General features: G+C 47.8%; 1 protein-coding gene across 1 annotated transcript; it reads right to left on the bottom strand.

The window, feature by feature from the left end:
* Positions 1-10,158: 10,158 nt before the first annotated feature.
* LOC141025945 (uncharacterized) lies at positions 10,159-11,145 on the bottom strand. The gene has a single exon (XM_073501875.1). The coding sequence runs from the start codon at positions 11,143-11,145 to the stop codon at positions 10,159-10,161; it is 987 nt and encodes a 328-aa protein (XP_073357976.1).
* Between the last annotated feature and the right edge of the window lie 200 nt (positions 11,146-11,345).

The raw sequence follows: 11,345 nt of genomic DNA, 5'->3' as shown, positions 1-11,345 counted from the left end.
GCCAAATAATTGCTTTACTTTATCGCTATGCGATAGCAATAGTTACAAGAGCAATAGTTGGCGAGACGACCATGTGACGACACATTGATATAGATCAAGATGATGGAGATCATGGTGTCATGCCGGTGATGATGGAGATCATGACGATGCTTTGGAGATGGAGATCAAAGGCACAAGATGATGATGGCCATATCATGTCACATATTATGATTGCATGTGATGTTTATCTTTTATACATCTTATTTTACTTTGTTCATCGGTAGCTTTATAAGATGATCTCTCACTAAATTTCAAGGTATAAGTGTTCTCCCTGATTATGCACCGTTGCGAAAGTTCTTCGTGCTGAGACACCACGTGATGATCGGGTGTGATAGGCTCTACGTTCAAATACAACGGGTGCAAAACAGTTGCACATGCGGAATACTCAGGTTAAACTTGACGAGCCTAGCATATAACAGATATGGCCTCGGAACACTGAGACCGAAAGGTCGAGCGTGAATCATATAGTAGATATGATCAACATAGTGATGTTCACCATTGAAACTACTCCATCTCACGTTATGATCGGACATGGTTTAGTTGAAATGGATCACGTGATCACTTAGAGGATTAGAGGGATGTCTATCTAAGTAATATGATTAATTGAACTTTAATTTATCATGAACTTAGTCCTGGTAGTATTAGCATATCTATGTTGTAGATCAATAGCTCGTGTTTAGCTCCCCTGTTTTATTTTTGATATGTTCCTAGAGAAAACTATGTTGAAAGATGTTAGTAGCAATGATGCGGACTTGGTCCGTGATCTGAGGATTATCCTCATTGCTGCACAGAAGTATTATGTCCTCGATGCACCGCTAGGTGACGGACCTATTGCAGGAGCAGATGCAGACGCTATGAACGTTTGGCTAAGCTCAATATGATGACTACTTGATAGTTTAGTGCACCATGCTTAACGGCTTAGAATCGGGACTTCAAAGACGTTTTGAACGTCATGGACCATATGAGATGTTCCAGGAGTTGAAGTTAATATTTCAAGCAAATACCCGAGTTGAGAGATATGGAGTCTCCAACAAGTTCTATAGCTAAAAGATGGAGGAGAATAGCTCAAGCAGTGAGCATGTGCTCAGATTGTCTGGGTACTACAATCGCTTGAATCAAGTGGGTGTCGGAGTAAGTGGCCACGGGTAGCCAAACCGGCTACCCCTGGCTCTTCAGAAAATTTATCAGGCCTTTGGGCCTTCCAGCACTCCAAGCATTTGGGCCGCCTTCCCGGGCCGGCTACCACTAAAGACGACTCCCGGAAGGCGACCCAGCCTCACCGACTCCAAGAAGCCGGCCAAGAGAAACGCCGACTCCTAGAAGCCGGCCGAGACCACAACCGCCCCTACATAACGACGACCTGACGGGGCATGGCCACAGTGCGGCCACGACCCCCGAAGCCCGAGGCAGGCATGGTTACAGGAGGTCGTATGGGAGGGATGTCTCCCGTGCGGCCGGGCACTGTAGCCACGCCAGCTACGACGTCATCCACGACCCCCTCCTGTACGGCCCAAGGACCGCGGGCCCCTTTAGCCAGAGAGAGGCGTGAAGGCGGCCCGGCTTTTCCTAGTCGGCCAGGAGCATAGCCGGCCTCCAGAAGCCGGCGACTCCCCTCCTCGAAGTAGGAGCCCCATTAAGGAGACAAGACGAGGTGAGGCAACAGTGATAGCCCCCGACGCGGATCACTGTAGCCACGCTTACCTCGACAAAGCCCTCATCATCAGAGGCGCGGCTACAGTAAGCAGCCGCCGACAAGACCCTAGGCGGTGGGGCCGGCCTGTCGGCCGAGTAGCCGGCAGCCGGCGGGACCCGCCAGCCGGCGGGACCCAGCAGCCGGCGGAGGAGCCGGCGAGCATAGACACTGACGGCTGGGACCAGATCCCAGCCGGATTACCATTGTACCCCCGGGGGGTAGGCCTATATAAACCCCCCGGAGCACCCATGCAAAGGGTTGGCCACTGAGCATAGTTGGCTTCTGGTTCGCACCCAAGCAGGGTTAGCACCTCTGCATGTTTGGCTTCCAAGCATAGCACACGCACACACACCATAGATAGAGAGAAGCAAGAGCTAGCCTTGTTCTTCTTCTCCCTTGATCCCAACAGCTCTAGGAGCGATTGTAGCTACTCTTTATCGAGCTAGTGATCATGCGGAGACCCCGCAAAGCAGGACTAGGGGTGTTATCTCCTCGGAGAGCCCCGAACCTGGGTAAGATTCGCCGGCGTGCATGTCTTCGCCTCATCCCGTTTCCAGGCACCGGCGACGTTTTATTGGCTCCCACAATGATAAGCCATCCTTTGGCATATGTCGCACCAACCACCCGACAGTGGGAGTTAATCTTCCAGATAAAATAGTGATTGACAGAATTCTCTAGTCACCATCACCAAGTTAGTAGAACTTTGTGATGAACTATAGTATGCAAGGGATGACGAAAGTAATTCCCGAGCTCTTCACGATGCTGAAATCGACGAAGGTTGAAATCAAGAAAGAGCATCAAGTGTTGATGGTTGACAAGACCACTAGTTTCAAGGAAAAGGGCAAAGGGAATAAGGGGAACTTCAAGAAGAACGGCAAGCAAAGTTGCTGCTCAAGTGAAGAAGCCCAAGTCTGGACCTAAGCTTGAGACTAAGTGCTTCTACTGCAAAGGGACTGGTCACTGGAAGCAGAACTGCCCCAAGTATTTGGCGGATAAGAAGGATGGCAAAGTGAACAAAGGTATATTTGATATACAGATTATTGATGTGTATTTTACTAGTGTTCGTAGCAACCCCTAGGTATTTGATACTGGTTCAGTTGCTAAAGAGTAGTAACTCGAAACGGGAGTTGCAGAATGAACAGAGACTAGTTAAGGGTGAAGTGACGCTGTGTGTTGGAAGTGGTTCCAAGATTGATATGATCATCATCGCACGCTCCCTACACTTTCGGGATTAGTGTTGAACCTAAATAAGTGTTATTTGGTGTTTGCGTTGAGCATGAATATGATTTGATCATGTTTATTGCAATACGGTTATTCATTTAAGTTAGAGAATAATTGTTGTTCTATTTACATGAATAAAACCTTCTATGGTCATACACCCAATGAAAATGGTTTGTTGGATCTCGATCGTAGTAATACACATATTCATAATATTGAAGCCAAAAGATGCAAAGTTAATAATGATAGTGCAACTCAATTGTGGCACTGCCGTTTAGGTCATATTGGTGTAAAGCGCACGAAGAAACTCAATGCTGATGGGATTTTGGAATCACTTGATTATGAATCACTTGATGCTTGCGAACCATGCCTCTTGGGCAAGATGACTAAAATGTCGTTCTCCGGAACAATGAAGCAAGCAACATATTTGTTGGAAATCATACATACTGATGTATGTGGTCCGATGAATATTGAGGCTCACGGCAGGTATCATTATTTTCAGACCTTCACAGATGATTTGAGCAGATATGGGTATATCTACTTGATGAAACATAAAGTCTGAAACATTTGAAAAGTTCATATAATTTCAAAGTGAAGTAGAAAATCATCATAACAAGAAAATAAAGTTTCTACGATCTGATCGTGGAGGAGAATATTTGAGTTACGAGTTTGGTCTTCATTTTAAACAATGCGGAATAGTTTCGCAACTCACGCCACCTGGAACACCACAGCTTAATGGTGTGTCCGGACGTCATAACCGTACTTTATTAGATATGGTGCGATCTATGATGTTTCTTACCAATCTACCACTATCATTTTGGGGTTATGCATTAGAGACAGCTGCATTCACGTTAAATAGGGCACCATCTAAATCCGTTGAGACGACACCTTGTGAACTTTGGTTTGGCAAGAAACCAAAAGTTGTCGTTTCTTAAAATTTGGGGTTGTGATGCTTATGTGAAAAAAATTCATCCTGATAAGCTCAAACCCGAATCGGAGAAATGTGTCTTCATAGGATACCCAAAGGAGATAGTTGGGTACACCTTCTATCACAGATCTGAAGGCAAGATATTCGTTGCTTATAATGGATCCTTTCTAGAGAAGGAGTTTCTCTCGAAAGAAGTGAGTGGGAGGAAAGTAGAACTTGATGAGGTAACTGTACCTACTCCCTTATTGGAAAGTAGTTCATCACAGAAATCTGTTCCTGTGACTACTACACCAATTAGTGAGGAAGCTAATGATGATGATCATGTAACTTCAAATCAAGTTACTACCGAACCTCGTAGGTAAACCAGAGTGAGATCTGCACCAGAGTGGTACGGTAATCCTGTTCTGGAGGTCATGTTACTTGACCATGACGAACCTACGAACTATAAGGAAGCGATGATGAGCCCAGATTCCGCGAAATGGTTTGAGGCCATGAAATCTGAGTTGGGATCCATATATGAGAACAAAGTATGGACTTTGGTTGACTTGCCCGATGATCGGCAAGCCATAGAAAATAAATGGATCTTCAAGAGGAAGACGGACGCTGATAGTAGTGTTACTATCTACAAAGCTAGAATTGTCGCAAAAGATTTCCGACAAGTTCAAGATGTTGACTACGATGAGAGTTTCTCACTCGTATCTATGCTTAAGTCTGTCCGAATCATGTTAGCAATTGCCGCATTTTATGAAATCTGGCGAATGGATAACAAAAACTGCAATCTTTAAATGGATTTATTAAAGAAGAGTTGTATATGATGCAACCAGAAGGTTTTGTCAATCCTAAAGGTGCTAACAAAATATGCAAGCTCCAGCGATCCATCTATGGACTGGTGTAAGCATCTCGGAGTTGGAATATACGCTTTGATAAGTTGATCAAAGCATATAGTTTTATACAGACTTGCGGTGAAGCCTGTATTTACAAGAAAGTGAGTGGGAGCACTACAGCATTTCTGATAAGTATATGTGAATCACATATTGTTGATCAGAAATAACATAGAATTATTCTGCAAAGCATAAAGGAGTGTTTGAAAGGAGTTTTTCAAAGAAAGACCTCGGTGAAGCTGCTTACATATTGAGCATCAAGATCTATAGAGATAGATCAAGACGCTTGATAAGTTTTTTCAATGAGTATATACCTTGACAAGATTTTGAAGTAGTTCAAAATGGAACAGTCAAAGAAAGAGTTCTTGCCTGTGTTACAAGGTGTGAGATTGAGTAAGACTCAAAGCCAGACCACGGCAGAAGATAGAAAGAGAATGAAAGTCATTCCCTATGCCTTGGCCATAGGTTATATAAAGTATGCCATGCTGTGTACCAGATCTATTGTATACCCTACACTGATTTTGGCAATGGAGTACAATAGTGATCTAGGAGTAGATCACTGGACAGCGGACAAAATTATCCTTAAGTGGAATAAGGATATGTTTCTCGATTATGGAGGTGACAAAAAGGGTTCGTCCTAAAGGGTTACGTCAATGCAAATTTTGACACTGATCCAGATGACTCTAAGTCTCAATCTGGATACATATTGAAAGTGGGAGCAATTAGCTAGAGTAGCTCCGTGCAGAGCATTGTAGACATAGAAATTTGCAAAATACTTACGGATCTGAATGTGACACACCCGTTGACTAAAATTATCTCACAAGCAAAACTTGATCACACCTTAGTACTCTTTGGGTGTTAATCACATAGCGATGTGAACTAGATTATTGACTCTAGTAAACCCTTTGGGTGTTGGTCACATGACGATGTGAACTATGGGTGTTAATCACATGGTGATGTGAACTATTGATGTTAAACCACATGGCTATGTGATCCAGATTATTGACTCTAGTGCAAGTGGGAGACTGAAGGAAATATGCCCTACAGGCAATAATAAAGTTATTATTTATTTCCTTATATCATGATAAATGTTTATTATTCATGCTAGAATTGTATTAACCGGAAACATAATACAAGTGTGAATACATAGACAAACATAGTGTCACTAGTATGCCTCTACTTGACTAGCTCGTTGATCAAAGATGGTTATGTTTCCTAGCCATAGACATGAGTTGTCATTTGATTAATGGGATCACATCATTAGGAGAATGATGTGATTGACTTGAACCATTCCGTTAGCTTAGCACTCGATCGTTTACTATGTTGCTATTGCTTTCTTCATGACTTATACATGTTCCTATGACTATGATATTATGCAACGCCCGTTTACCGGAGGAACACTTTGTGTGCTACCAAACGTCACAACGTAATTGGGTGATTATAAAGGTGCTCTACAAGTGTCTCCGAAGGTACTTGTTGGGTTGGCGTATTTCGAGATTAGGATTTGTCACTCCGATTGTCGGAGAGGTATCTCTGGGCCCACTTGGTAATGCACATCACTTAAGGCTTGCAAGCATTGCAACTAATGAGTTAGTTGCGGGATGATGTATTACGGAACGAGTAAAGAGACTTTCCGGTAACGAGATTGAACTAGGTATTGAGATACCGACGATCGAATCTCGGGCAAGTAACATACCGATGACAAAGGAAACAACGTATGTTGTTATGCGGTCTGACCGATAAAGATCTTCATAGAATATGTGGGAGCCAATATGAGCATCCAGGTTCCGCTATTGGTTATTGATCGGAGACGTGTCTCGGTCATGTCTACATAGTTCTCGAACCCGTAGGGTCCGCACGCTTAACGTTTCGATGATAGTTATATTATGAGTTTATATGTTTTTATGTACCGAAGGTTGTTCGGAGTCCCAGATGTGATCACGGACATGACGAGGAGTCTCGAAATGGTCGAGACATGAAGATCGATATATTGGAAGCCTATATTTGGATATTGGAAGTGTTCCGGGTGAAATCGGGATTTTACCGGAGTACCGAGGGGTTACCGGAACCCCCCGGGGGCTTAATGGGCCATGGTGGGCCTTTTTGGAGAAGAGGAGAGGCGGCCAGGGCAGGGCCGCGCGCCCCTCCCCCCTAGTCAGAATAGGACAAGGAGAGGGGGGGCGGCGCCCCCCTTTCCTTCCTCTCTCCCTCCTCTTTCCCCCTCCACTCCTAATCCAACTAGGAAAAGGGAGGGAGTCCTACTCCCGGTGGGAGTAGGACTCCACCTGGCGCACCCCTCCTGGCCGGCCGCACCTCCCCCCTTGCTCCTTTATATACGGGGGCAGGGGCACCCTAGAGACACAACAATTGATCTCTTGATCTCTTAGCCATGTGCGGTGCCCCCCTCCACCATAATCCACCTCGATAATATCGTAGCGGTGCTTAGGCGAAGCCCTGCGTCGGTAGAACATCATCATCATCACCACGCCGTCGTGCTGACCGAACTCTCCCTCAAAGCTCGGCTGGATCGGAGTTCGAGGGACGTCATCGAGCTGAACGTGTGCTGAACTCGGAGGTGCCGTGCATTCGGTACTTGATCGGTCGGATCGTGAAGACGTACGACTACATCAACCGCGCGTTGTGCTAACGCTTCCGCTTTCGGTCTACGAGGGTACGTGGACAACACTCTCCCCTCTCGTTTCTATGCATCACCATGATCCTGTGTGTGCGTAGGAAATCTTTCGAAATTACTACGTTCCCCAACAGTCTCAACCTGCCCTGTCGCTCCGCCACAAAGTAACAGTCGGGGGCCTTCGGGAACCCAGGCCTACCTCTACCGGGATGGAGCCACCTTTCCTTCCAGCCCCCACATCGGAATCACTTGCGGGTACTCTACGAGCCGACCCGACTTTAGTCACCACATGCATAAGTATAGTATGCATGTATGTATATATCCGTGATCACCTCCCGAGTGATCACAGCCCGATAGTATAGCATGGCAGACGGACAAGAATGTAGGGCCACTAATGGAATACTAGCATCCTATACTAGGCATTTAGGATTGCAGGTAAAGGTAATAACAGCAGCAACAATGATAGGCTATGCAGCAGTATAGGATCAAGCCGATGAAACAGTAAGACTACTCTAATGCAAGTAGTAGAGAGAAGGAATAGGCGATATCTGGTGATCAAGGGGGGGCTTGCCTGGTTGCTCTGGCAAGAAGGAGGGGTCGTCAACACAGTAGTCGATCTGGGTAGCAGCGGCGTCGGTCTCAGAGTCTAGCAAGAGAAGAGGGGGAAGAAACAATAAATACAATGCAAACAGATGCATATCAATGCATGACAAGACAAGTAACAGTGCCAGGTGTGCCCTAACGCAGTAGGAGGTGATACTGGCGAAGGGGTGAAACAACCGGGAAAGTATTCCCGGTGTTTCGCGTTTTCGGACAGATGAACCGGAGGGGGAAATTTGCGTGTTTGCTATGCTAGGGATGTTTGGCGGACGAACCGGCTGCGTATCCGGATTTGTCTCGTCGTTCTGAGCAACTTTCATGTACAAAACATTTTCATCTGAGCTACGGTTTATTTTCTATGTTTTTCTAAAAATTTAATCATTTTCTGAATTTATTTATCTATTTAATTCTAACATTATCCAGAATAGTGTATGCTGACGTCATCATGATGTCAACATGACGTCAGCAGTCAATAGGGCGTTGACTGAGTCAATCTGACATGTGGGTCCTGCATGTCATACTCTGTTTAACTAACTAGGATTTAACTAATCTAATTACTGTTTAATTAATTAACAATAATTAATTAGGTTAACTAAACATGATTAATTAATTAATAATTATTATTATTATTATTTTAATCTTTTTTTATAAAAAACGTTCTCGGCCGGGCCCCACATGTCATTGGCCCTAGGGGCCTATCGGGCGCCGCTAGCGGGCGGGGGCGTAGGACGCGCCCGAGCGGGCGCACGCCCAGTACGGGCGGACCCGGCAGGGCCGGCGCAGGGGGGACCGGTGGCGCCGTCGAGGCAACGGTAGGGGCGGCGCGGGCGAAAGTAGGGGAAGAGGTGGCGGAGACCTCAGGCGGTGGGGCAGAGGCGAGGCGGGACGGACGGCAGATGAGGGCGGCGCAGAGCAGCTCGCAGCAGAGGGCTGCAGTGGTGACGCGGCAGGCAAGCAGGGCGTGGCCGGTGTGGATGGGCCGGTTCGGCTTGGAGTGGAAGGGGAGCAGCAACGGCAGAAGGAGGAGGCGGCGACATGCGAGGGAGGGGGCGTGCGCGCACGAGCGCCGCATTGGGGCGGATCGGAGCGCGAGCGGTGGCTGGCGACGCCGCGCGGCGAGCAGCGGCTGATGGCAGGCAGAGGAGACGGGCCGGAGCGGGGCAACGGTGGAGGAGGAGCAGCAGCAGCCGCAACTTGCTACTGCGGTGAGCGGCGGGTCGGCGAGCATCGGCGATGCTGGGAAGCGCATGAGGGGGCTGCGGGCGTGCGCGCAAGCGAGGCGCAGGGCGCACTGGGCATTAGGGGCGCAGCCACGCGTCGGGCGCGGACGGCGCGGGCGCGGCGGAGCTGCGGGCGAGCAGCGCAGCGGCAGAGCGAGGCGCGGCGAGGCGAGGCTCGGGCACGCGTGTTGGCGTGCGTGGGCGTGCGCGCGCAGCGCGGGCGATAGCAGGTGGACGCGGCAGGTGAGCGGGGCGAGGGAGAGAGGAGGACCGGGGTCCTCACCGGGGGCTGTAGGGGTTCGGGCAGCGGTGCTCGGGGAGGAGGTCGGAGACGACATGCGGTGGGAGGCAGGCCGGCGGGGAGGAGGACGGGGAGGTCGACGTGGAGGGCGGCGGTGGCGGCTTCGGCGATGTGGTCCCGCGCGGCGGCATCGGGGTTGATCCCCCCGATCCAATCGGGGGCAGAGGAGGGGGAGGTGGATCGAACCCCTCCCCGATCCAGATGGGATCAAGAGGAGTGGGGAGGAGACGTGGGTGAGTGGAGGTGAGTGGGAGGTGTCGGTTAGGGTTTCGGTAGTGGGGTATGTGTTGGCCGGGGGTGGGCCGCTCGGCTGGGCTAAAGCCCAATTGGGCCAGGGGGTTTACCTTTTGTTTTATTTTTCCTGCTTTTTTGTTTTTACTTTACTTTTATTTACTTTCCTTTTTATGTTTTATATATTTTTGAGCATTTTAGCATTTTCTAAAAATGTGTTTTCTTCACTATAATTACCTATGTAATATTTGGCACAATTCGAACATTTTTCTTTTTAATGTTCGAAAACCTTTATCGTTTCACTTTAATTCAAATTTGAAATTGAATCGTTTTGAACTAACGCGAGATTATCAACAGTAACCGAGGTGACATGGCATCATTAGCAGGGAATTTCTGTAGTCTAATTATCCGGGCGTCACACCTCCTCTGTAAGCATACGGTTTTCCTGAGCGCAGTCGAACCGCATGATGACAATGTTTGCGATGGCTATTTGCAGCTTGATATTTCCTATCTCCTTTTGACCCCATGTGGCAAGATCTCTAGCCGTGTTACGAAGCAAGATATCTAGCCGCAAGAAAGGATCAGTGATGTCCGGATCACAGGTCCAAGCCTCTTTAACGACGTCTAAAAAACCGTCCATTTTGACCCAAAACTTCTCGAAGCGGAACCTCCTCCTAATATGCATTGACTCTTGGAGCGTGAGGTGCAACGGGCAGTGATCCGAGTAGTCGGTGGATAAAGCTTGTAGCAAGCATTCCAGGTGATTGAGCTCCCAATCGACGGAGACGAACGCACGATCTATCTTTGTGAGTGTGGGCGTCTCCCTTTCATTGCTCCAAGTGAATTTGCGCCCATGCAAGAATAGCTCCTTGAGCACGTTATTGTCGACAAAACGCTTGAACTTCCCCATCATTCCCCAATCCAAGTTGGAGTTATTCTTGTCTGCCGTGTAAAGTATGAGGTTGAAGTCGCTGATGACAAGCCATGGCCCGGGATTAAGCGATTTCTGCTCCGATAACTCGTTCAGGAAGCTAATCTTTTGATCGTCATCTTGCGGCCCATAAACTACTGTTAACCACCATGGCGTCCCCTCAATAGGCGAGACATACCATGTGATGCAATGGGAGTCGTTGACATAATTTGTCAACCGAACCCTCGTGGTGTCCCAAGCCACGAAAATACCACCTCTAGTCTCCGACGCCGGTAAGTAAGTGAAACCATCATAGTTTGGTCCTATGCATTGCAAGATTACATACTTGTCCACCACCTCTAACTTAGTTCCTAAAATACAGACGATCGCCGCACGGACAGATTCCACGAACCCTCTAAGCGCCTTCCTCTTCGCCGGACTGTTAAGACCTCTAACATTCCAGCATACTAACTCCAAGGCGTTGCACGACATCAGGAAATGATGACTCCAACACCACGGTGGCCAACGCCCCTACTGCGCCAAAAGAGGCTTAGCCATCCCTGTCTCCCCCGCTAGGTTTAGCGGTATTGCATTCCCGAAAATGGCCGCAATAGCCCTCAATTGTGGCTCTTGTAGCGGCGAGCCAAAGACGGTACATAGCTAACGTAGTGCGTCCTCGGAGACCGCCAGAT

This window comes from Aegilops tauschii, chromosome 6 (assembly GCF_002575655.3).
Source record: "Aegilops tauschii subsp. strangulata cultivar AL8/78 chromosome 6, Aet v6.0, whole genome shotgun sequence".
NCBI classification, from domain to species: Eukaryota; Viridiplantae; Streptophyta; class Magnoliopsida; order Poales; family Poaceae; genus Aegilops; species Aegilops tauschii.
This window is presented reverse-complemented; position numbering and strand designations above follow the sequence as displayed.

Coding starts and splice junctions, on each gene's coding strand:
- LOC141025945 (XM_073501875.1), bottom strand. CDS start 11,145: ATGTCGTGCAACGCCTTGGAGTTAGTATGCTGGAATGTTAGAGGTCTT.